Genomic DNA, 27,693 nt, shown 5'->3' on the forward strand with positions numbered 1-27,693 from the left:
AACGACCCAGTGGGATGGCATCTGCTGTGAACCTGTTGCTACTGATCTGTCACCTGTTGCGCTGGTAAGCAAATTTGAGTGGATCTAAGTCGCTTCTCAGACAGAAGCAGATACGTTTCATCGGTACCTTCTCAAAACACTTCATCACCGTGGATGCATGCGCTAGTGGACAATAGTCATTGAAAAAGGTTACCATTTTCTTCTTTGGCACCAGTATAATTGAAGCCTGCTTGAAGCAGTTGGTACCCTAGACTGCTGAAGCAAGAGGTTAAAGATCTCAGTGAACTCTCCAGCTAGTTGATCAGCACAAATTTTTAGTACTTGGCTAGGCACCCTGTCTGGGCCAGATGCTATTTATGGGCACATCTTCCTGAAGGCTGCTCGTACATCAGCCTCAGAGACTGAAATTATATGATCATCAGGGCTGTGGGAGCTCATGATGGTTCCTCCATGTTTTGATGGCCAAAGCGAGCATAGAAGGCATCGAGTTCATCTGGAAGCGAAGCCCTGTTGCCGTCTACATCAATTGATTTAATTTTATAAGAGGTGATAGTATTCAAGCCCTGCCACAACTATCATCCATTGTTGATTCAAGCTTAGGCTGGAATTGCCACTTCACCCATGAAAAGGCTTTCTGGAGGTCGCATCTGGGCTTCTTGTAACTTTCTTGGTCACCAGACTTGAATGCCTCTGACATGGCCCTCTGCAGATCTCATGGTTCATCCAGGGCTTCTGGTTGGAAAGACTCAAAGATTTTTTGGGGATATACTTGTCTACAACAGTTTTAATAAATTCATGACAACAATTCATTCGGATCTACAGATGAATCCTTGAATCCTTGAACATGGACCAGTCCACCAACTCGAAGCAATCCTGTAGCAGTTCCTCTGATTCCAACAACCACAAGAGATTCTAATCTCTGGAGCTTTGCTCTTTAGCCTCTGCCTGTATGTAGGTAGGAGAAGGTCAGCCAAGTAATCAGATTTTCTGAAATACTGTCTGGGCATGGATCGGTAGGTATTCCTTATCTTAGTATAACAGTGATCTGGTGTGTGGGAACCTCTGGTGCTACTAATGGTAGTTGGGCAGGGTTCTCTTCAAACAAGGCTGGTTGAAGTCCCAGACTAGATTTAAAATGCATCGGGATGTTTTCTTGTCTGGAGACGGCATCAGGCAGCATCTCAAGCACTTGCTTATAGTCCATCACTAGTGGTATATAAACTGCGGTCAGGCTTATGGAGGAGAACTCCCCAGGTAAATAAAATGGATGACACTTGACCATTAGGTGTTCAAGGTTGGGGAACAGGAGTCTGACAAAACCACCACATGACAGCACCACCAAGAGTTTATTATGAAACACACACCTTCATCTTTTGCCTTTTCTGCATCAGCAGTTCGATCCATTCTGTCAACCGAGAAGCCTTCTGGTCTGATCACTGTATCTGACGTGCTGGGAGAAAGCCACATCTTGCTCAGACATAGAATACAACAATCTCTCATTTCCCTCCAATACAGCAGACTTGCCCTTAGGTCCTCAATTTTGTTCTCCAGCAACCGTACATTTGTTAACAAGAAGTATGGTAGAGGAGGCTCATCCTTCTGTGTTTCAGCCTGGCTTGAAGCTCCCCCTTCCTGCCTCGCTTCCAGCCATGAGCTTTCATCCACTTAATAGGTGCCATACCTGTACATGTTTGGTGCACTGAGTCCTTCAGATGATTGCAAAATCTGTGGATCATTAAGTTGATTTAGAAGTACATGGTTTAGAGGGAAATTAGACTCTGTAGATTGCAGTGAGTGCAATTCAAAGGGGTACATTTGAAAATATTTTAACTGAGTAGTAATTCTCTGACACCATCTTGATGAAAGGTAATGCCCTCTCTGTGACCATTGTTTCAATCTCCCCTCGTAACCCTGTGGAGTTCTTTAACACCAACTTTCATTCTCCTAAGCTCAAATACAGGCACTGCTGACCAACCTTTCCTTACCCAACAGTCCCTGCATCCCACCAATGTCCCACAAACCTTGTCAGAATGCTTCTAAAGCAAACATATTCCGCCTTAAAAAGAAAACTGGGTGTATTTAAAGAGGAGATTGATATGTGCTTGATTGGTAAGGAGGATACTGGTACTGCGAGAAGGCAGTAGAATCGGGTTCAGAAAGAAAAAGTCAGCCATGATTCAGTGGCAGAGCAGTCTGCCCTAAATCTGCTCCTATAGCTTATGGTCTAAAACTTTACACCAGCTCCAGGTGTGCTCTGTGTGCAAGAGCAGGACTTTCTTAATTTTGTGCTCTTTTCAACAAAGATTCAGTGGCAAAAAGATGAGAAGGTTCAGAAGGAAGGAAGCTGAACAGGAGGAGGGGCAGGAGGGGAGGTTCAAGAGGCAGAGGATAGTGAATAGAGGGTGCAGGACTGAAAACAGGGAGGGGGCATTCGGGGTATGGGGAGGAAAGAGCGAGTAGGAGAGGAACAGGGAGGAGGACAATGGATAAGCTGCTCTAATTTCTGGAACACCAGCAGGCACTCTCACTATTCACAGTGGGCACTGCCTGCATCTCACAACACCCACACGTCAGCAGCTGGGCAGGGAAGGGCAGGCGGTTGGTGAACAACCTCAATGTAATGTAGCGGATTAACCCTGCCCCGCCACCACCCTCCCGCGCAGTCACTGTAGGAGAGAAAACCCATGAACAAAAGGGAGTTACTTTTGTAGCTGTTATCACACGGCGAATGACTGTTGGTTGGGGCTCGGCCTCAGCGAGTACTCGAGAAATCACATCGATCTGATGGCAGAGAGACACAAGTTAGGAGCAGAACAGAACGGAGACTAGATTAAACAAAGAGGTGCTTTTGCACAGACTCTGGTGGGGGGTGGGGGCTGTAGGAGGATATGGGGTGAAGAATGTTTCCTTGAATCGATACAACCCATCCCCTCAGGGATGCCTCACACAGCTTGGGCTAGGAGTGGGAGGGGCGGGGGCAGATACAGAACTGGAGTACTTCCCTTCAAAAACAACACGGTACATTTATATAGCACCTTTCCAGACACCAGAGACTTTACAGCCAAAGACATCCGAGCTGTCCCCGGGTTACAAAACGGTTTTGTTTCTACAGACAGCCATGACAATTCTGACCAGACACAAAAATCACTACATCTGGTAACCACAACTCATTAGTACTGTAATGAACACCACTTCACAAAGTTATTGTCCTTCCCTGCCCAGTTGCAATGGTACAGTCATGATGTCCCACAATAAATAGCTGGTTTCAATAGTCCAGAAGAACCAATGCACGTTATGTCACTCAATAAAGCATCAATACATGAATATCAATAGAAGCGATAACTTGTCAATTTCCAGAACAACTCTGTTAGGTAGCCTCCAATAGTGAAACAGCCCGTGTTCACCAGAGACAAAGGTAACGGGAGGTTACATGGAAACCAGTTATTTTAAGTCTATTTGTTTTCAGAATTTAATAATATTTATGGGAGCTTGTTCCAGTGAAATGGTGTCCATAAGTTGGGCGATCATGACCCTGGGAGGAGCTGAACTTCCGAGGAGTGAGCATTACTGCAACATGTGGAACAAGGCATTGAGGAGACCATCAGCAGACAAGCTATTGAGGTGATGCTGAGGAGCTATGCTTATTTATTTATCAAGACACAGCACAGAATAGGTCCTTTGCAGCCCAGCAACCCACCTATTTAACCTCAGCTTAATCATGGGACCATTTACAATGACCAATTAACCTACTAACTGGTAAGTGTTCGGATTGTGGGCGGAAAACTGGAGCACCTGGAGAAAACCCATGCATTTTATGGGGAGGAAGTACAGCTTCCTTACAAATTACACCAGAATTGAACTCTGAACTCTGACACCGCAAGCTGGAAGAGTGACACACTAACTGCAATGTTACCATGAGGCCTGGTTGGAAGCATGGGGGCTTCAGGGTGGCCCGGAGATACTGGGATCAGACAGTCCTGGGTTCAAAGCTCACTTAGGTGGGCCACGTGGTTGCCAGCTGGGGAGGGTGAACATAGAGGGAGTGCATGCCCACATGGGGAAGCATGCATGGATGCATGAGCAAGGTGTCTTATGTTCACGGAGCGTAGAACAGTCTGCAATGGAGTGTGTCCAAGTGCAAACAAGGTGAGTGTGTGAGAAGGAACTCTGCTTTACCCATTCTGAGTAAGTGAGGGTACAAAATGAGTGTCCCTGCCAGATTCCTTGGTGATATCAATACATGCTCGCAGCCTCATTGTCTTCCCTGCCATTATAACTGCCTTGCTTCATTCCCTTCCTCACCTTGATGAAAGCCTCTGAAAGTACCTGTTCACAGCCAATGTGCTTTCACACTGATTTCCTCAAAGGCTTCAACCTTGTCCAACACTTGACAATCACCACTTAATCCCACTCTGTCCAAGTGACCAAGAAATTCATTGTGGACCCCAAGATCTCGTGACATGCTGAATAGTTTTCTTCATGTTCAATGAGTCTAATGCAGGCAGCTTCTCCATCTACACACACTTTCCCAGTTCTATACGCTGTTGGACCAAATGGGTTAACACCTCAGTGATTTAATCTTCCCTCCCCTTCCAATCCTTTCCTCCCCAGGTTTCCCCAAATTCTAATTTCCCCCACCCTGTTCTCAAATTTCTCATTTCCCAATTCCCACCTTTCATGCACTCCAACCCCTCTCCATTCTTTACTTCTCCTGCTCCTTGCTCCCTTGAAACTGATTGGAGTCCCATATGCCTTTAAACTCAGCTGGATTCCCTTTAAACATTAACTCAAAAATTTATTCCATTATTATGCAATATCTGAAAAATTTTCAAACTGTGCTGGTGGATTAATGGGAATAACATCCAACAGCCAGGAAAATTTGCCAGCCCTATTCCTACATGAGCCTTAGTGGCATTCTCACTTAATGCCCCCAAGACAAATATTATCCTCCAAGTCTCACACTATCACAACTTAGCACCCCCTCCCCACAAAGTCTTTAAAACAAAAGAGTTGGGCATTGTCTTCAGGAAGGGGGTGGTCTACATGCTCCTGTCTGCATCATAATAAGAGATTCTGCAGTTGCTGGAAATCTAGATAACACACACACACACACACACACACACACACACACACAATGTTGGAAGAACTCAGCAGCTCAGACAGCATCTACGGAGAGGAAAAACAGTCAACGTTTCGGGGCTGAGGCCCTTCATCAGGTCCTGATGAATGGCTTGTCATGATGCAACAATGTAGATGCCGTGGCCAAGAAAGCTCACCAGTGACTCCAATCCTTCAGGAGACTAAAGAATATTGGCATATCCCTGTTCACACTTACCAATTTTTATATGGATGGATAATGGTTTGGTATGGCTTACCAATCCAGATGCATAATGGTTTGGTATAGCAACTGCTCTGCCTAAGTCCACAAGAAATTTCAGGATTATAGCCATAGCTCAGCACATCACAAAACCAGCCTCCCCTCTATGGACTTTGATTATGCTAGTTGCCTTGGTGAGGCCGCGAGAAGTATCGACTAAGACCCCACTCATCCTGGCTATTCTCTTTTCTCCCCTCTACCTCATGTAGAGGATATAGAAAATCTGAATAGCATGTACCACCAGAGTCAAGGTCAGCTTCAACCCAATTGTTATCAGACTCTTGACCTCACCATCTACCTTGTTATGATCTTGCACTTCACTGCTTACCTGCACTGCCCTCTTGGTAGATTTACACTTTATTTTGCATCTGTTATTGTTTTACTTCGCTTTACCTCAATACACCATGTAAAGACTTGTTCCTTATGAACAGCATGCAAGACAAGCTTTTCACTACAGCAAAACCAACACCAATTTTCAGTACCAGGTTCAAAGACTTGGATGATGGAACAGCAGAAACATTAAAAGATGGGATGATTTGTTTAAATTACGCAGCTGATGGTACAGCAAGGTGACAGGACAACCTGCCCAGACCCCGGACAACAGGCCACACTGCCGACACAAGAGATCCAGCTTCAGGCTTCACTGCCACCCCACTATTCTTACCGAAGTCATGTCACTCGCCGATCCGTCCGCCTGCAGGTCTGGCTTCTGCTCCACGGCCATCTCCGCTTCTAGGATCTTCTCCACCGGCATCTCATCATTGGCTCCACTAGTAGATTCCGCCTCCTCACCTCTCTCCCTGCTCCGCTGCCTCTCCTCCTGGACGGCTAGGGGAAGGAGCAGAACCATGGGATCTTGCAGGAACAAATACCACTAGTGGGTTGGGGGGGCACGTACACGTTTGGGGGTGGGGAGTTGCAAGTGGTCTATGTGTGGGAGTGAGGAGCTGCTGTCAAGATAGGAGTAGCAAAGGGTGGGCCAGCTTAGCAGAAGGTGGGGATGCGAAGGGTTGGATAAAGGTTTAGGGGAGGAGGGAGTCCAGAATGGGGTGGGGGGGGGGCTAAGAATTAGGGACAGATGGAAGAGGCTGGGTTGGAATAAGACCATAAAATATTGGAGCAGAATTAGGTCATTTGGCCCATCGAGCCTGATCCGCCATTTCATCATGGCTGATCCAATTTTCCTCTCTGCCCTCTCCCCATATACTTTCACGCCCAGAACAATCAAGAGTCTATCAACTTCTGCCTTAAATATACATCAAGACCTGGCCTCCACAGCTGCCTGTGGCAAAGAGTTCCATAGATTCACCACTCTGAATTGAGGGAAGGAAACCTATTAGGATGGAGATTGGGATCCAGCACAGCTGCCGGGGCTGTACATGAGGAGAAGCAGTATATCGACAGTCAACAAACAAGGGTAAGTTGGCTCCCAACACAGGAACAGTGAGCTTCGGAACTAATGGGGCCTCAATGTCTACATGGGACCAGTTGAAAAATGATAGCCGCAAATGACATCCTAATTTGAAGCAGAAATTGTAATTAGAAATAAGAAACAGAACAGAGTGCAGGAATTCCTAAAGGATCACCTTGGAACAGAACTCCTGATGCATGCTAATGGTTTCGGAAAATCTTCATGCAGGCAGGAATTATGAGCTGCAGCAGTGCCAGTGAGAGAGGTGAAGACCATTCATCACAGTTTTCAGGAGGGGATTAGTTCGACATAAGGGAAGATAATTTGTAATTTGTAGGGCTGCAAGGAAGAGAGTAGGAAACTGGGTATGATGAGTGCGCTCCTCTAGGAGCAAACATGGACTCGATGGGCCTAATGGCTTCCATCTGTGCTATACTAATTGATGGATTAATGATCCAGAAGAGGTGAGGGGCCCCTCTGTGCAGCTGATCTTGCCAGTCCTGTCAGGGGTTCCATTACCCGAGAATCAGTCAAAATGCCTCTGGCTCCTGTAAGAGCAAGGCTTCAAGTCTCTCTGCTGTAATGACAGCCCACAACCCCAGGATAACACTCCACACGAATGCTGAGACGGCACTGTTTTGTCAGAGGAGACAACTTTCAAATGAGATGTCAAACCTGTTGACCCCTAACAATTACTGAAGGAAAATCTAGGCCCGAAACCCTGGACTTTTCATTTCCCTCCGCAGACGCTGCCTGATCTGCTGAGTTTTCTTTAGCATTCTGAGTGTGTTTTCCCCTCGTGGTCGTTGAAATCCCCATTTTGACAGAAAGGCAGGTACCTTCTATCAATACTTCCCTCTCCCTCCAACCTAAATCACAACAAAAGGTGTAGTAGGAGCTTGATGTGCCTCTTAATTATAGGCCATCACTGTGTTACAAACGCCTGACTTATAGCCACCTCTACATATGAATGCACTCCCATATTATTTCAAATTTTGAAGTAATTGAAGTCAATACTGAAGTCAAATATACATACAGCGTCATATACGAGGAAATCTGCAGATGCTAGAAATTCAAGCAACACACAAAAAATGCTGGTGAACGCAGCAGGCCTGGCAGCATCTATTGGAAGAGGTACAGTCGACGTTTCAGGCTGAGACCATTCTGACGAAGGGTCTCGGCCTGAAACGTCGACTGTACCTCTTCCAATAGATGCTGCCTGGCCTGCTGCGTTCACCATCATTTTTTTGTGTGTGTTGGTGTACATACAACTTGATATATTCCTATGACAGCAGAACTAGCTTGCTTTCTCTCCACTTTTAGTAATTACTTTTTCTTATCAGTCTTACGTGCTTTGGATGCCATCCATTACAACACTGTAACGTGTGGTTATCAATGATATTCGTGAATTTTCCAATTAACAGACATCGTTAAATCTGGGGAGGACGGTCTGTAGTTTACAACACTATGAAGTCCTTCAGTGGCAGTGAAATGTTCTGGGAAAGGCACAGTACAAATTCACATTCTGCCTCGATGTGATCTTCCACCCCCACCGTACCTGAGAGAACCCAAGTCAAATCTCCACAAAACTTCACAAGATGCTTTTGGTGAGGGAAGAGCAGACAGTAAGTGGTAGGACCTTTAGGAGTATTGATGTACAGAGGGATTTTGAGGTACAAGTCTGTAGCTCCCTGAAAGAGGATAAGGTAGGTATACAGCATACCTACCTTCACCAGTGACAGCATTGAGTGTTAAAGCTAGTAAGTTATGTTGCAGCTGTATGAAATTTTGGTGAAGTCACAATAATTGTATTGTCTGCTGTTCTGGTAGATGTATTACAGAGAGGATGTGGAAGCTTTGCAGAGGGTACAGAAAAGGATTACTGGGTTGTTACTGGATTAGAAAATATTAGCCACAAGGAGAAGTTGGACAAACTTGGACTGTTTTCTCCAGAACGTTAGAGGCTGAGGGGCAACCGGATAGAAATTTATCAAATCATGAGAGGGATAGATAGTTTGAGCTTCTTCCCCAGGGTAGGAACACCAAATACTTGAGGACATGTGTTTAAAGTGAGAGGGGAAAGTTTAAAGGAAATTTACATAGTAAGCTTTTGTTTTACACAAAGTGATTAATTGTCTGGAATATGCTGCCAAGGGAAGCAGTTGAAAGCAGGTACTGTAACAATGTTTAAGAGACAGTCAGATAGATGCATCAAAGGCAGAGAATAGAGGGGTACAGACCACATGCAGGCAAATGGGAAAAATTTAATTTGGTTGCATGTTTGATGTAGACAGTGTGGGATGAAGGGCCTGACTCTGTGTTCATAGTGTGAGGAATAGGGAATAGATTAGCAAGTTTGTGCTCAAGAAGGATAGTCCCCTATCTAACCTCCACACTGTGAAGACAACTGGAAGTCAAGGTTGCCATGAAGACCCCTTGACCAAGATATCAGTGGTAACAAACAAAAATGCTGGAAAAACTCAGCAGGTCAGGCAGCATCTATGGAGAGGAATAAAGAGCCGATATTTCAGGTTGAGACCCTTCATCAGGACAGGAAGAGAAGGAGGCAGAAGCCAGAATAAAAAGGTGGTGGGCGGGGGGAGAGCAAGATCTGGGAGGTGGTGAGATCAGGTGAGAGGAAAGATAGATGAGTGGGAGGGGGGAATGAAAGACAATGATGCGAGAAGCTAGGAGGTGATAGGTGGAAGAGGTAAAGGACTGAAGGAGGAGGAATCTGATGAGAGGACAGTAGATAATGGGAAGGAGGTGAGGGAATCGGAGGGAGGTAAGGGCAAGTTATGAGGATAGGAAAGGGGAAAGAGAAGAGCTGAGAGGTTTGAGGGAAAACAAAGGTGTTGGGCGGGGGGCGGGGAGGAGAGGAAAACAGAGGAGAGTGGTTACCAGAAGTCAGAGAAATTGATGTTCACACCATCAGGTTGGAGCAAATATGACATGTTGCTGCTCTAGCCTGTGTCTGGGCTCAGCAAAGCAGTGGAAGAGAATGTGGGCAGATATATTAGTGTGGGAATGGGAAGTGAAATTTGAAATGGCTGGTCACCGGGAGACCCTGACCATCGCGGCAAATGGAGCAAAGGTGTTTGATGAAATGATCCCTCTTTCTGCGCCAGGTGTCATCTCCTACCAGAGGACTGGTGGTGAACAGATTGGAATGGGAAACCTCCAGGGGAAGAGCAATGATGTGGACAGGGGGTTTAAAATGTTAACACTGCCACCCAGAGCAGAACCTACCTTCACGCTTCATGCCCGTGGCCAGACACTTCTGGTAGCGGCAGTACTGGCACCGGTTGCGCTGGCGCTTGTCCACCGTGCACTCCTTGCTGTCACGGCAGGTGTACGTGAGGTCCTTGCGAACTGTGCGCTTGAAGAAGCCCTTGCAGCCCTCGCAGCTGTACACCCCGTAGTGTTTGCCTGCACAGGACACAAGCCAGAGATCAGAAGGATTTTGAGATGTGCACAGCAGGGAAACAGGCCCTTTGGCCAACTCATCCACACCGACCAAGATGCCCATGTGATTCCTATTTGTCCGAGTTTGGCCCGTATACCCCTGAATATTCCCTATCCAGGTACCTGACTAACTGTCTTTTAGACAATGTAACTTCAGCTGGCTCTACCACATCCTCTGGCAGCTTCTTCCATATACCCAGCACACTGTGTGAAGACGTTTGTCCCTTTTGAATGTCTGCCCTCTCATGTTATGCCCTCTACTGTTTGATTTTCTGAGTACATTCACTCTCTCTGTGCATCCTATGTCCCATGAGTTTATACATCTCGATAAGATCACACCTCAGTCACCTAGGCTCCAATGGAAGCCCAGCCTACACAACCTCTCCCTATAGCAGGTCCTGCTGAGTTCCTCCAGCATTTTGTGTTACTCTGTATATCCAACATCTACAGAATCTCGTGTGTTTATCATTGGCTATCACTGACAAGGCCAGCATTTCTTGCCCATTTTTCATCGCCCTAGAGCTGAGACTATTGCTGACAAAGTCAAAGAATCAGAGCACTACAGCACAGGAGTTGGTCCTTCAGTCCATCTAATCTGTGCCAGCCTGGTCTTATACCTAGTCCCATCGACCTGCTTATTCTACACTGGTCTCACCCTCTGAGTGAAGAAGTTCCCCCTCAGATTCCCTCTTCAATATTTTACCTTTCAGTTTAAACCTATGGCCTGTGGTTCTAGTCTCACCCAACCTGAGGGAAGAAAGACTGCAATCAGAAGATTCCGGTTCAATTGCCACTATAAGGAGTTTGTACATATTCCCTGTGACTGCGTGTTTTCCTCCGGGTGCCCTGGTTTCCTGCCACATTCGAAAGGTGTATGAGTTAGAATTAGTAACTTGTTGGCATGCTATGTTGATGCCAGAAGCGCAGTGATATTCGTGGGCTGCTTCCACCCCCAGCTCATCTTCGGGCTGTGTTGGTCATTGGTGCAGACGAAGCATTTCATCGTATGTTTCAATGTTTTAATGTACATGTCACAAATAAAGCTAATCTTTATGAACAAAACTAACAACCTACCCTATGTATACACCTGATTACATTAACAGGTCTGAAAAAGCCAGACTGGGTAAGGAAGCCAGCGGGTTTTTCATGACAATTGGGTCTTTCCTTAATTGGTTATGAGAAAAATCCAGAACTATTTATCAAGTCTTAGAGCCACACAGCACAGAACAGGCCACGTCCCATCGTGCCCATGCTGACCATCAAGTACTCATCTGTACCAATCCCACTGGTTAGAAGCAATCTACAACTTGGCAATACAAGCGCTCATTCGGATTTGATTTTTATTTATTTATTTATTCCTTTGTCATGGAACAGTCCCTTCTAGCCCTTCAAACCACTCCACCCAGCAACCCACTAATTTAACCCTAGCCAAATCACTAGACAATTTACATCTACAACTCAGCATTTAACATCATCATTCCCACAATCCTGATTGAGAAGTTACAGAATCTGGTCCTCTGTACCTCCCTCAGCAATTGGATCCTCGACTTCCTTACTGGAAGACCACAGTCTGTGCAGATTGGCGATAACATCTCCTCCTCGCTGATGATCAACACTGGCGCACCTCAGGGGTGTGGGCTTAGCCCACTGCTCTACTCTCTCTATGCCCATGACTGTATGGCAAGGCATAGCTCAAATGCCATCTATAAATTTGCTGATGATAGAACCATTGTTGGTAAAATTTCAGATGGAGACGAGAGGATGTACAGGAGCAAGATATATCAACTAGTGAAGTGGTGTCACAGAAACAACCTTGCACTCAATGTCAATAAAACGAAAGAGCTGATGGTGAACTTCAGGAAGGGTAAGACAAAGGAACACATACCAATCCTCATAGAGGAGTCAGATGTGGAAAGAGAGCGAGCAGTTTCAAGTTCCTGGGTGTCAAGATCTCTGAGGACCTAACCTGGTCCCAACATTTCGATGCAGTTATAAAGAAGGCAAGACAGCGACTATACCTCATTAGAAGTTTGAAGAGATTTGATATGTCAACAAAAACTCTCAAAAACTTCTCTAGTTGTATGTGGAGAGCATTGTGACAGGCTGCATCACTGTCTGGTGGGGGGGTGAGCTACTGCACAGGACTGAAAGAAGCTGCAGAGGGTCACAAATTTAGTCGGCTCCATTTTGGGTATTAGCCTACAAAGTACCCAGGACATCTTCAAGAAGCAGTGTCTCAGAAAGGCACCATCCATTATTAAGAACCCCCAGCACCCAGGGCAAGACCTTTTCTCACTGTTAACATCAGGTAGGTAGTACGAAGCCTGAAGGCAAACACTCAGCGATTCAGGAACAGCGTCTTCCCCTGCCATCCGATTCGTAAATGGACATTGAACCCACGAACACTATATATTATTTGTTTGTGCACGATTTTTAATCTACTCAATATATGTATACTGTAATTTATTTATTTTCTCTTTTCTATATTATGTATTGCATTGAACTGCTGCTAAGTTAACAAATTTCACGACACATGCTGGTGATAATAAACCCTATTCTGATTTACAATGGCCAATTAACCTACTAAACGGTACATCCTTGGACTGTGGAATGAAACTGGAGCACCCAGAGGAAACCTCTCACACCTGGGAGAAAGGTACAAACTTTCTTACAGATGACACTAGAATGGAACTCTGATGCCCCGAGCTGTAATAGCGTTACAGTAACTACTTTGCTACCATGGTGCCCCTAAGCACAGAGAGTCTTTGCCTCCACCTCCCTCTCAGACAGTGCATTCCAGATTCTAACCACCTTCCCGTGAAAATAAATTCTTCCTCAGATCCCCTCTGAACCTTACTCTTTACCTTAAACCTTTGCCCACTGGTCTTGGACACCTCTGCTGAGGGGAAAAACTTATTACTATCTACTCAATCTCTGCCCTCATAACTGTGCATACCTCCACCAGGACATGCCACACCTCCTGCATTCCAAGGAAAACAAATCCAACCTCTCCAGTATCTCCTCATAACTGCGCTACTCCATCCTGGTGAGTCTCCTCTGCATCCTCTCCAGTGCAGTCACATGCTTCCTACACTGTGACGACCAGAGCGGCATACAATACTCTAGCTGTGGTCTAAACAACATTTTATAAAGTTGTACCAAGATCTCCCCCTTATATTCTCGGCCTCAGCAAATGTAGGCTTGCATCTGGTATGCCTTTTTTCACCACCTTATTTACCTGTGCTGCCATCTTCAGGGATCTTTGGATTGGTACAACAGGTGCCAGTTCCTCAATACTTCTGAGGGCGCTACCATTCGTGGTATACAGTACATCAAGACCCTTACTTGACCTACCAAAATGAATGACCTCACAATTTCTTGGCATTAAATTCCATCTATCATTTCCCTGCCCAATATACCAGTTGATCAGTACCATTCTGTAGCCCTCTTCATTATCAACAGCATCACCAGATTTCATGCTATCTGCATACCTATTAATACTACATCTATATTTATATCCAAGTCATTATTGTGTAAAACAAAAGTCAGAACCTTCCAGAACAAAATCAACCCTTCACCATCACCCCACGTCTCCCATCTTTAAATCAAGTATGGATCGAGTTTGTTAATTCACCTTGGATCCCAAGGACTCCAAACTTCTGCACCAGAATGTTACCTTCTTTTCAAACTTAACATGCTTTAGAATTGGCTATCTCAGCTACATTGTCACAGATGGCTGTGGAGGCCAGTTCATTGGGTACATTTAAAACAGAGGTTGATAGATTCTTGATTAGTAACAGGGAGAAGCAAGAGAATGGAGTTGTGAGGGATAATAAATCAGCTGTGATTGAATGGTGGAACTGACTCGATGAGCCAAATGGCCCAATTCTGGTGTTAGCTCTTATAGTCTTAATCTCCAACTATAATCCGTAATGACTACAGATGAGACTTCATTCCATTCACAGATTACCCCTTTGGTCCTTAATTGGCCCCATACTTCCCATGGTCATCACATACTCACTGCAATCTTCCTTCATCTTAAATGCCAATAATATTTCATGAACTTCCTATGCCCTCCCGATTTTTTAAGCAACCTCCCCTCTCCCCAAACCAGCATTTTCAATATCCTCTACTTATCATGTGCTTCCCTTTCACCTCTCGACCAAACCCTCAATATCCTGGGCTCCCTGTCCTTTCTCTTCACCCATAGCTGGATGAAGTGGCCTTGATCTCCAACTATGTTAGAAGATCACCACTTCAATTAGTTACTCCAGTTGCTGTAGTGGGAACCAAATTCATGCCTCCGTCTGCAACCCCACTTTGGCATACCCACTGATTTTTGCATGAGTTTGGTGGGCTAGAAGTTGCCAATTACTGAGACACAATAATGTGACACGATAGTGTGGCATTTAGCACAATGCTTTACAGCATACCAACTGTAAGATCAAGGTTCATAAACACAAGAGATTCTAAAAATGCTGGAAATCCAGATAAAGACAAAATACTGGAGGAATTCAGCAGGTCAACCAGTATCTAAGGAATAAAGAGATGACAACAAATCGAACCAGGACCCTTCATAAGGACCGACCGCTGATTCTCACAATTCCCATCGCTGTCTGTAAAGAGTTTATACATTTACACTGTGACTGTGTGGGTTTCCTCTGGGTGCTCCAGTTTCCTCCCACATTCCAACCACATAGGTTAGGGTTAGGGTTAGTGAGTTGTGGGTATGCTATGTTTCAACCAGAAGTTTGGCGACAGTTGCAGCACAACCCTTGCAGATTTGATTTGAGGCAAAAAATGACACATTTCACCGCATATGAAATATCATACTGAAAAATAAAGCTAATCTTTAATCTTTATCTTTCAAACGAACTAGTTAGATAAGAAAACTAGCTAACTGCCGCTTGAAATATCACTGTGGCTTTTTTGATGACTGTGAACACAAAGCACATTAAAATGTGACATTTATTGTATATCAACTGCACCCACACACCCCATAAAAAAATCAAGCTAATTAAGTCAGAGATTCCAGGTCACCTCATTTACTCCATTTCAAGCATTCATACAACACAGAAGGGACAGTGTGTTATTCCAGTCATAATGAATTCGGAAAAGTTGATGTGGAAATAGATGTGGGTGCCTTTGCACACCAGACACTGAAAGGAAACATGCAGAGGCAGCAAGCAGTTAGAAATCAAATGGTACAGTGCCTTGTAAAAGCACTCAGACTCCAATCCTTTGTTCACTTAACTGAGGACTATAATCAGGTATTTTGATTAATTTAACTCAGAATTTTTATTTGTGAATCAGTTGCTTCTTTTTCCACAGTAGAGCCCAATAAAATAACAGGGAAAACTGTAAAGCACAAAAAACTAAAAATTCAAAAAATGAAATGTAAGCTGCTCAAAAGTATTCATCGCCCTTGGCTCAGTACTTAGTTGAACCACCGTTGGCAGCTATTATAGCCATTAATCTTTTGGGAATCAGCAAGAAAGAGCTGAGGATGAGCCAGCAGGTTTACAATTAGATGATGGGTGTAACATGTATGTAAGGAAGGACAAGCCAATGATTGGGTACAAATGCAGACAGAGCAAAGAGTTAAATTGTACCACAGAGGCAAAATTCAAAAGGACGAAGAATGCTGAACTGAAGGTGCTGTATTTAAATGCAAGTGGTATTCTGAATAAGGTGGACAAACTTGTGGCACAATTAGAGATCGGTCGGTATCGGTTGTGGGCATCACTGAGTCATGGCTGAAGGAAGGCCATAGTGGGAGCTTAACGTCAAAGGACATACTTTGCATCAAAAGAACAGGCAGGAAAGCATAAGCAGTGGTGTGGCTCTGCTGGTAAGGGATGGAATTAAATCTTTAGAAAAAGGTGACAGAGAGTCAGAGAATGTTGAATCTTTCTGATAAAGTTAATAACTTACAAGGGTAAAAAAAAAATTATGGGAATATATAGGCCTCCAAATAGTAGCCAAGATGCGGGGTTGAGATTTAAAAGGGAGCTGGAAAAGACATGTAATAAGGTTAATGACACAATTGTAATGGGGGAATTCAATATGCAAGGGGATTGGGAAAATCAGGTTGGTGTCGGATCGCAAGAGAGGGAATTTGTTGAATCCCTACAAGATGACTTTTTAGAGCAACTTGTGCTTGAGCCTACTTGGGGAAAGGCTATCTGTTGTGTAATAAACCTGATCTTAGTAGGGAGCTTAAAGTACAGAAACCCTTAGGAGGCAGTGATCATAATATAGAATAAAGGGAATTACAGAGGCATGAAAGTGAACCTTGCCCAGGTGGACTGGAGGAGGATACTGACAGGGATGATGGCTGAAGTTTCTGTGAATAGTTCACAAGGTGCAGGATAGATATGTCCCACTGAGGAAGTTGTTCTCAAATAGCAGGGCTAGACAACCATGGCTGACAAAGGAAGTTAAGGACTGCATAAAAGTCAAGGAAAAGGCATATAAAGTAGCAAAAGTGACTGGGAAGCATTTAAAATCCAACAAAAGGCAACTAAAAAAGCTACAGGAGAAGAAATGATGAAATATGAGGGCAGACTAGCCAATAATATAAAGCAGGATACCAAAAGTTTTTTCAGTTATATGAAGAGTAAAAGGGAGGTGAGAGTTTATATTGGAGCACTGGAAAATGATACTGGTGAGGTATTAATGGAGGACAAAGAAATGGCAGATGAACTTCATGGGTACTTTGTATCTGTCTTCACTGTGGAAGATACTAGCAATGTGCCAGAGCTCTGTGAGAGTCAGAGAGTAGGAGTGAGTGTCATTGCTATTACAAAGGAAAGAGTGCTAGGCAAACTCGAAGGTCTTAAGGTGGATGTCACCTGGACCAGATGGCCTACATCCCAGAGTCCTAAAAGAGATTGCTGAGGAGATAATGGCTGAATTGGTCATGATCTTTCAAGAATCACTTGATTCTGGCATGGCCCCAGAGGACTGGAAGATTGCAAATGTCACTCCACTCTTCAAGAAGGGAGGAAGCAAAGAAATGAAATTATAGGCCAGTTAGCCTAACCTCAGTATTTGGGAAAGTGTTGGAGTCTATTATTAAGGATGAGGTTTCAAGGAACTTGGAGACAAATGATAAAATAAGTTAAAGTCAGCATGGTTTCTGTAAAGAGAAATCTTCCCTGACAATCTGTTATAGAGTTTTTCAAGGAAGTAACAAGCAGAGTGGACAAACGAGAGGCAGTGGATGCCACTTACTTGGATGTTCAGAAAGCATTTGATAAGGTGCCACACGAGGCTGTTTAACAAGATATAATCCTATGGTATTGTATGTATCTATGAAAGAATGGCTGACAGGCAGGAGGCAGCGAGTGAGAATAAAACAGGCCTTTTCTGGTTGGCTGCCGGTGACTAGTGGTGTTCCTCAGGGGGTCAGTATTGGGACTGCTACTTTTCACATTGCTTATCAATGATTTAGATCATGGAATTGATGGCTTTGTGCCAAAATTTGCGGATAATATGAAGATGGCTGGAGGGGTAGATAGTGCTGAGGAAGCAATGCATTTGCAGCAGTACTTAGACAAATCGGAAGAATGGGCAAAAAAGTGGCAGATGGAATACAATGCTAGGAAACGTATGACAATGCACTTTGTTAAAAGGAACAATAGCGCCAACTATTATCTAAAAGGCGAGAAGATTCAAACATCAGAGGTGCAGAGAGACTTAGAAGTCCTCATGCAAGACTCCCAGAAGGTAAATTTACAGGTTGAGTCTATGTTAAAGGTGGCAAATGCAGTGTTGGCATTTATTTCAAGAGAAATAGAATATAAAAGCAAGGAGATAATGCTGAGGGTTTATAAGACACTAGTCAGGCTGCACTTGGGAGTATTGTCAACCACATCTCAGAAAGGATGTGCTGTCATTGGATAAAGTCCAGAGGAGGTTCACAAGAAAAATTCCAGGAATAAAGGGGTGAACGTATGAGGAGTGTTTGGCAGCTTTGGGCATGTACACACTGGAATTTAGAAGAATGCAGGGGGATCTCACTGAAACCTACAAAAAGTTGAAAGGACTAGATAGGATGGATGTGGAGAGATTGTTTCCTATCGTGGGGGTATCCAGAACTAGAAGGCACAGCCTCAAAACCAAGGGATGAACCTTTAGAACAGAGGTAAGCGGAAATTTTTTTAGCCAGAGTGTAGTTTCTGTGTAATGTTCTGCCACAGCTAGCGGTGGAGGACAAGTCTGTGGGTATAGTTAAGGTGGAAGTCAATAGTTTTCTGATCAGTCAGAGCATCAAAAGATATGGCGAGAAGGCAGGCGTGAGATCCAGGATCAGCTATCATGGGACGGCAGAGCAGACTTGATGGACTGAATGGTCTAATTCTGCTCCTGTGTTTTATGGGATACAAGTAAGTCTCTATTAGCTTTGCACAAAATGCTGGAAGGGCGCAGCAGGTGAGGCAGCATCTAATGAGAAATCTTTGCACATTGCAAGATTTCCCAATTCCTCCTTTCAAAATTGCTCAAGCCGAGCCAGATTGGTTGGGAAGCTGTGGAGGAGAGCAATCTTGAGGTTTTGCTCGGATATTCCATCGGATTAAGGTCAGAACTAACTGAGCACTCAAGGATATCAATTTTCTTCACCTGAAGTCACCCCATGGTTGCTCTGGCAGTATGCGTTTGGCCATTGTCCCGCTGAAAGCCAAATTTGCTCCACAGTTTAAGCTTTCTGGCAGAGGCTAGCAGGTTCTTAATCCAGGATCTCTCTGTATTTAGCAGCATTTGTCTTCCTATCAATCCTGACCAGATTTCCTGTCTCTACTGCTGAAAAGAATCCCCATAGCATGATGATACCTCCACTATACTTTACAGTAGGGATATTATCTAGTTGATGCGCAGTATTAAATTTATGCCACATGTACGCCTCGGTTGAGGCCGCAAAGTTCAACTTTGTCTCATCGGATCACGAGACCTTCTTCCACAACTTTACAGTATCTTCTAAGTGACACTTTTCAAAGTCTTTATGGACAAAAATATGCCGTTTTTAATCCAGGTCTTCTTCCTTGCCACTCTTCCATAAATACCCTTTTGTGCAAGGCTGTGATTGAGGAGCCATGAACTTCATCTCCAATTTCAGCCACTGACTCCTGCAGCTCACTCAGAGTGACTGCGGGTGTCACAGTAGCCACTCTTACAAATGCCATTCTTTTCCACCAACTAAGTTTGGAGGGGTGGCCTAACACAGGCGGTGTGGCTATGGTTTCATGATGGACTGCACTGAGCTCTGAGCTCGTTTGAGATGGTCTTGTATCCATCCCCAGATTTGTGCTTCTCTATTATCATATTATCAAATGCTGACTTGTCTTGAATGATCTTGTCTTCATTTTGGTTTGTTCTGTTGAAAATCTACCAATGTTGTTGGACCCTACAGAGAGAGAGGGTATTTACTGTTATGGAATATACACAAAATGTTGGAGGAACTCAGCAGGAGGATATCTTCCTCCCTCCACTTTAGTCCTGAAGAAGGTCTCAGCCACAAACGTTAACCGTTTATTCATTAGATGCTGCCTCACCTACTGCGCCCTTCCAGCATTTTGTGTGTATTACTTTGGATTTCCAGCATCGGCCGACTTTGGAGTTTATCATTTATTCTTATGAATTCATTGAAAACAGGTAATCCTCCAATTTTCTACATCAACAAATTGTGTGTTGGCAAGTTAATGCAGTATATTGCTCCCAAGGAAAGTCATTACAAAGGGGATGAATACTTTTTAGCCTCACAATTGTTTCTTTCTTTTATTTTTCATCAATTGTAGACAGGTTTTTGTATTTTTCTTTTTATTGGGCATGTTGCACAATGTTTTGTAGATTAGTTCAAAAAACTCCTACTTCAATAAACTTTAAATTTAGAAAATGAGACAATAAAATGTGAAAATATTTGTGGGGGTTGAATACTTATTCAAGGGACTGTATATTGGCTTTCTTCGTAAGTGTTGAGTACAGAGGTATTGTCCTGTTAGTTATACAGAGTATTATGTTCAGTGTTGATGTTATCCGAGAACACAGTTACATCAGGTTGACTATGCCTGCTCTCCTCTAGACGAGGAGGGATTAGGTTAACTAAATTTGTATTCACAAGAGCTTAGAAGAATAAGAGAGAAACTTACAAAATGCTGACAAGGTTTGATAGACAGGATGTGGTGAGGATGTTTCCCCTGGCTGAGCACGTCTAGACTGAGAGGATTATACTCTCAGGTTACAGGACAGAAAGTGTAGAACAGAGGTACAGAGAAATTACTTCACTCGGAGGGCGTTGGAGCTATGGATGCACCACTACTGAGGACTGCTGAGGCCAAGTCACTGCCACAGAGGGAGATATCTAGATTTCTAGAGAATAAGATATTAAGGAATTGCAGGAGGAGCCCGGGGGTGGGGGGGGGGAAGCACAAATATGGCCTTGAGATAGATAATCACCCATGTTCATTCTGAACACAGAGCCAATTTAAAGGGTGCAAGGTCTAACCCTGATCCCATCTGCTGAGTTCAATCATGGGACAATACAATTCCTTAATTTCAACTGTGGTCTAGTCTTTCTTCGAAATGCTCTTGCCTTCGTTTGACGATCCCAGTACATGGGTATCTCATCCAAGTATTTCAAATAGAGAGGCAGACAAACAGACCCAGGCCAAATACCTCATATTAGAGTGCATGCATTTAAGGTGAAAAGGGGGAAAGTTCATAGAGGATGTGTGGGGCAGTTTATTTATATTCCTGAGCTGTACCTATTCTATCTTCTCGGCTCCAAGACTGCCAGGCTGCATCACTCCAGAGAACCAACGACACAGAGCTCACAGACACCACCTGAGAGAGGCTAAACAACCAGAAGAAACTCAAATCCAGGCTGACTATTCAAGTCAGGAGTACAAGGGCAAATATCAGTCACAGTCACTCAGTAATCCATTCAGCGCAGACCAGAATCACAAACTTTGGTTCAACTATCAGTCCTAGAGGACTAGGTATCCATTAGTCTGCATTTAATCCTGGGCACATTTTACCTGAAGACCTGTCTCCACAAATGGAACAGACACGTCTCAAGGACGAGGTGGTGGAGCCAGCTGGGTATACCCCCCGTGACAACTGTGCCTCATCGGAACTGCTGACGGCATGCATCCCCGACATGCTCACCGTGGAGTTCACCTGAAAAACCAACAAATTACAAAAGTTACAAGGCAGAAATCCACACTATTTGCATGGGGGGGGGGCCGTGGGTAGCATTCTGAGAATGTCCCAAGAGGTGGTTGAGCCCAGCTCTGGAAGCATCTCTCCAAGCTCATCTCCTATTGGCTAGTCTACAACCCAAATTAAATGAATGCTGGCTTTTCCAACTTTAGGTAACCCACACCTCCCACCCATCTTTCTCCCTCTATGCTCCCATTTTTGTACTCCTTTTCAATACCTCCCGCCAAGCCCCTCCTCCATCACACATGTACACACCCTTCCTGATTCCATCCATGTCATCCACTGATCTCCCTACCTCTCCCCACCATCTGGCTCTACCTGCCTGTCACCTCTCCCCTCACTGTTCCCATGATCACTGTACTTAGTTACCAGATTCCAGCATGGGGAGCTTTTGGGTTCCCACTTATTACACTCCAGTCTGTTTCTGCCTTCACCCGCCCCTCTCTGCACCTGGCTCCACCTCTCTTTTATTTGCCCTCCTCCATTTCTGTCTCCCAACTCATTCCTTTCCCCGGCTCCATCTACCATCATCCTACACCCTCGCCTCGGTCCACCAATCACCTACCAGTTGCCCCAGTCACCCCTCCGCCTCTCTTCCTTACATCAGCTCTCTCCTCTCTCAATCCTAGTGCTGGGTCTTGACTTGAAACATCGACAATTCCGCCCTGCTGCTCCATTCACTACCCCACCAGCTTCCAGCATTTTCAAAGAGGCAGTGGAGTTCCTTGTACTATGGCTTTTCAAACTCAATGATGGCTATTAAACTCCTTAAAATTTCTTCTCACTTAACTACATCATCAGATAGTTCCTCATTCCTTAATGTACTGTCTTACTTGCAAATCACTCCCGAGATTGGCCTCGGGTCAATTTGCTGCTGAAGCAGTAATCATCATGCCTATATACTGCCATAAAAGACTGTATCATTGGATTTGATTGTCAAGCAATATATTCACCACCCACAATTCACCAGCACCAACTCTGACATTGCGGTAGTAGGATCTCATTCTTTTCATAACTTTGACATAAAAATTAATACAAGCTTCAGGTCTTTACATTCATAAAAATCGCATTCTGCGAAAGATGCTTGCTCATCACAGTTGCCAAGTTGCAAAATGAGTTGCAAAACTCCAAGCTCTCTGCATTTGTTCAAATCAATAGCAATAGTAAAGATCAGCAAGATTAAGATCTCTCATAGTACATCAACCAACATCCCAGAAACGAAACAAGTCTTCGCCTCAGCTACAACCTGCAGACATTTCAAAATTTATAAAATGTCTTTCATCCCCTCACAGCCAATAGTCTGATAAAGAACAAACATGAATTATTAGTCTTTTCTCTCTGTCCCTTTGTTGCCTCCATCTATCACTTCTCAGCCTCTGTCCATGACCCAGCACATACTGTCATAAGGAAAGTGGGTCAGTGTAGTGACTATCTTGAGAGGTTAAGGAGGTTCAGCTTGTCACTGAACACCCTAACACACTTCTATAGAAGTACTGTTGAAATGATCCCAGCTGGTTGTATCATAGTCTAGAACAGCATTTTGACTGACAATAATATATGAAGCAGTAGAGCTCAGTGGACTCTGCTCAATACATCACGGCACGACCTTCTACAGGATGCATTGCCTCAATCTGTCAAAATCCCCAAGACTTGGGCTATATCATCTTTTTACAGCAAAATTCAAACAGAAGCCTCAAGTCCCACACCACCAGGTTCAGGAACTGCTACTTCCCTTCAACCATTCAATTTTTGAACCAATTGACACAATGCTAAGCATAGTTCAGCAACACTAAGACCACCTTGCACTAAAATGAACTGTTTCTTTTTGTTCTAATTGCGTGCTTTCTTGGTAAAAATTCTGTTTAATTTATGTTTTTCTTGTGAATGGTGCGGGAGGAGAAGATGGCGGCGCGACGCAGCTCGCAGCGGCCACTCCGGTGGTGATGTCTGTTATTTGTCAAGTAGGGTGCCGTGCACAATCCTGATTTGATGGAGAAGGACGTGAGAGCACGGAGGAACATCTGGAGAAACTTCTGAAATGCCTGCTTCGCTGCTGCGTGGTCCGGAATCTCCAGGGGAGAAGGCCCTGAGTCCTGGGCTTTGCTTGTTGCTTGGCGGCCGGGGCAGGCTCGAAGCGCTTGGCAGAGGATGGTGCTCGGAGAAGCTGTATCAGAGGGGCTGGTCAGAGGCTTGAAGTTTTCGGATGGACTCACAGTCGGCTGCAGTCGGGTGCTTCCAATGCATCGGCAAGCTGTTGGCGCTTGGAGGTTTATGGTGGGGAGAGTTCCTCCTTTCTGCCGCCTGCGTTAGATGATGGGTTGATCGGGACTTTGAGACTTTTTTACCGTGCCCATGGTCAGCTCTCTATCAAATTATGGTATTGCTTTGCATCGTTGCAACTATATGTTATAATTATGTGGTTTTGTCAGTTTTAGTCTTGGTTTGCCCTGTTTTTTTTGTGATATCATTCTGGAGGAACATTGTATCATTTTTTAATGCATGCATTTCTAAATGACAATAAACGAGGACTTGAGTGTCCTCATAATCTAATAATCTATTTTTTTTTTAAATTTAGAGATACAGCGTGGAACAATCCTTCCAGTCCATTGAGCCACACTGTCCAGCATCTCACTTATTTTACACCAGAACAATTTACAATGACCAATTAACCTACTGACCAGTACGTGTTGTGAACCAAGGGAGGAAACCAGAGCACCCGGAGAACACCAACACGGTTCACGGGGAGAATGTACAAACTCCTTACAGAAGATGCCAGAACTGAACTGCGAATTCAAGCTGTAACAGCGTATCGTTAACTGCTACGCTACCATAGCGCCTATGATGCAATGTGTCTGTGATGCTTCTGCAAGGTTTTCAATGCACATATGCAGATGACAATAAACCAGACTGACTTTATTCAGGCTATGACTTTATTCTTCCCTCCTCCACCCTTCTATCACCCTTCCTCACCTGGATCTACCCATCACCTGCAGCTCTTACTCCACCCCTTCCCCTCTTTAAACTAGCTATCTCTCCTCTATCTTTCTGTCCAGATGAAGTGTCTCTACCCAAAATATCGACTGTTCATTCACCCTACACAGATGCTATATTGCTTATTGCTCTATCTATACTCTATTCTTGGTTAGTGCCACTGTAGCGAAACCCAGTTTCCCTCAGGATCATTAAAGTATGACTATGACTATGCTGCCTGACCTGCTGAGTTCATCCAGCAGCTATAGTCTCTTGTGTCTTCATGCCACCTTACACATCAAATTCAAGGCACACAAGAATGACTTAAAATCAAGTCAGTTACTTTGAAGCATTAATACCGCTGTGATACAGGAGCCTATCTGTATTCAGCAATCTCCTAATAATTCCTTATGTGTCATCAGTTCAACCATATACAGCAATAATATATGACCATGATGAGATACTCTTCTTCAGTGATGCTGATCAAGGGGGAAACTTTGGTCAATGAGACTGGGAGAACTCCCCTTCTTCTCAAATCTTAGGCATTTTTACACTTACATGAGACAACAGACAGAGGGTTTCAGTATAACATCTCAGCTTAAAAATCAGTATCTCTAATGTTGCAAACTCTTTCCAATGCATGACTGGGAGTGGTGGTCTCAACTTTTATACTCAACTCTCAAAACTGGAGTAACCTAATGGTTTCTCCGCAGGCACGTAACCAAAAATGCACCTCTGTGACGGATATTGCAACCATATAGGCAAGGAGTACCATTACTTTGAACCTAGCAGGATCCCAGTGGGAGCAAAAAAAAAGGTATTTTATGGAAGGATGAGCTTTTGTCAAGAGGCTTGCACTTGTTTGAACAGTACACAAAATATTTCTACCTCAGCAGGCAGTGCTGTTCTAGGTTTTTTGATCCTTCAACAAAAACAATTCAAACAATGCAGCACCTTTGAGCACATGGGGATCAAACCTAATCTTCAAACAGAAAAATGTGCAATTGGAAGCTGTCCAAAGATCCCCATCTTCAGGGCCATGCCATATTCTCACAGCTACCGTCAGGCAGGAGGGTACAGAAGCCTGAAGTCCCACACCACTAGGTTCAGAACAGCTACTTCCCTTCAACCATTTGGTTCTTGAATCAGCTGGCATAACCCTAATCACCACCACAGTATAGCAAAACCAGGAGCACGGCACTAAAACTGACCTTTTTTGTTCTAATTGTGTTCTTTCTTGTAATAATTGTGTATAATGTCTGTTTAATTTATGTTTTACCTGTGAATATTGTGTATCTGATGCAATATGCCTGTGGTGCTGCCGCAAGTAAGTTATTTTATTGCAGTTGCACGTATATGTACTTGTGCAAATGACCATAAACTCAACTTTAAATATGTTCTGCTGGAAACAGACATGACAGTGGCTATTAAAAAGCATTTATAGAGGCACATAAACATGCAGGGTATGTGTGGATATAGAGTCGCAGAAGAGTACAGCACAGAAACATGCCCTTTGGCCCATCTAATTCATGCTAAACTATTTAAACTGCCATATAGACCACATGCAGGCAGATTAGTTTAATTTAGCATCATGGTTGGCACAGGTACAGTGGGCCGAAGATCCTGTTCCTGTGCTGTTCTATGTTCTAAAATAGTAGACTGCCAAAAATACTAGCTATCATAGCCCTATTCCGTCATTAGAAATCTGACTCACTTACTAGAACAGCACCACTTTCTGCCCTGTTCCTTTATTCCTTTATTTAACAGTAAACATGCAAGTAACTCCTGCGTCTTGCCTGAAAGAAGAAACAGCAGCAAGAATAGGAGAATTTGCCTCGAGTTGCTCCGCCACTCACTAAGATTGTGACCAATCCAAGGTAAACAGAGACAAAGGCCTTCTCAAGGAACATAAACAGGAAGCAGATTGCTGAAGTAGATGTCGCTCCCTTAGAAGATGGACTGCAGTATTAATAATTGGAGAGGAGATTCTAAGAACATCTGAATAATAATAGATAAACACAGGGCTACCGGAATGATGGAACTTAAAACAAAATCTAACACGATAAACAAACCACAGGGTAACCCAAAAGGGCTAAAGGCCAACAAGTTCCCTTGACCCAATGAGCTGCTTCCAAGGGCCTTTAAGGAAGTGACTACAGAGGTCATAAATACATTGATCATAGTCAACCAAAATTCCCTGGATCCTGAAGTTGTCCCAGAGGACTGCAAAACCACAAACGTGATACCACAGGAAAAGCAGGAAATTATAGCTCAATTGGCCTAACATCTGTCAGTGGGAAATCCATAATTATGGATGGAATAACAATATAGCTAAAAAATTACATCAATTAAGAGGTTAATGTAGCTTTCTGATAGGGAAATAATGTTTGATGAATTTGCAAGTGTTCTCTGTAGATGTGACAAAGACTATACACTGTGGGAACCAGCAAGTCTTGCCAATATCATCAGGTGACTCACCTTCACTGGTTGTAGCAGAACTGGCCAGTCCACGGTTGATAAGACAGATGGCCTCTCTTTATTAGAGCAACCTGACCTGCCGGGCTGGTCTTACAGCTCTGCATTACACAACTTTGATGTTCTCGTTATAAAGCTCTCGTTACATGCATGTGCAGATCAACTCTTTGAGTGATTATGAAGAAAGTTTGAAGTTAATGACTCATCTCCTTCTACCTTAGGCCACAAACTTATCAATCATCCCTGCTGTCGACCACTCCTGGAGGTCTACGACACCGACTTCTACAAAGAAGGGATCCGTATGCTGCACAACTGCTGGACTGTGTGTGTAAACGTAGGAGGGGACTATGTTGAAAAATAAATGTGCTAGGTTTTCTAAAATTGACTCCATCTACCGTAGGCCACGAACTTATGAATCACCCCTCGTAAAATCACTCCCAGTTTTGACAAAGGAGCATCAATTCAGAACATTAACTGTTTCCTTCCCCTCAGATGTTTCCTGAGCTGTTGAGTATTTTCTGCCTTTATTTTAGATTTTCAGTGTATGTAATTTTTATGATATTCACATTCCATCTTTTTGTCTGTTTACTAATATTTGTTTTCAATAGTTCAACTGTTCCATTTAAGATCAGAGAATGTATACAACATACAACCTGAAATTCTTGTTCTTTGCAGACATCCATGAAAACAGAAGAGTGACCCAAAGAATCAGTGACAGTAAAAATATTAGAACCCAAAGCCCCCTACTCCCCCCTCCCATGTACAACCAGCAGCA

At 43.9% G+C, this 27,693-nt stretch overlaps 1 protein-coding gene across 3 annotated transcripts in view; it reads right to left on the reverse strand.

Annotated features, from left to right (window-relative positions):
- Window positions 1–27,693, reverse strand: part of rxrba (retinoid x receptor, beta a) — a 68,979-nt gene that overhangs the window by 18,492 nt on the left and 22,794 nt on the right. For 2 of the 3 annotated variants that reach the window (XM_063048287.1, XM_063048285.1), the window contains exons 3-6: window positions 21,290–21,431; window positions 10,038–10,217; window positions 6,042–6,205; window positions 2,704–2,781 (exon numbers count right to left, since the gene is read on the reverse strand). In XM_063048287.1, coding sequence (XP_062904357.1) covers window positions 2,704–2,781; window positions 6,042–6,205; window positions 10,038–10,217; window positions 21,290–21,431 — 564 coding nt within the window. The remainder of the gene's footprint in view (window positions 1–2,703; window positions 2,782–6,041; window positions 6,206–10,037; window positions 10,218–21,289; window positions 21,432–27,693) is intronic. The other variant, XM_063048286.1, reaches the window with a different exon arrangement.

Source organism: Mobula hypostoma, chromosome 5 (assembly GCF_963921235.1).
Source record: "Mobula hypostoma chromosome 5, sMobHyp1.1, whole genome shotgun sequence".
Taxonomy (NCBI): domain Eukaryota; kingdom Metazoa; phylum Chordata; class Chondrichthyes; order Myliobatiformes; family Myliobatidae; genus Mobula; species Mobula hypostoma.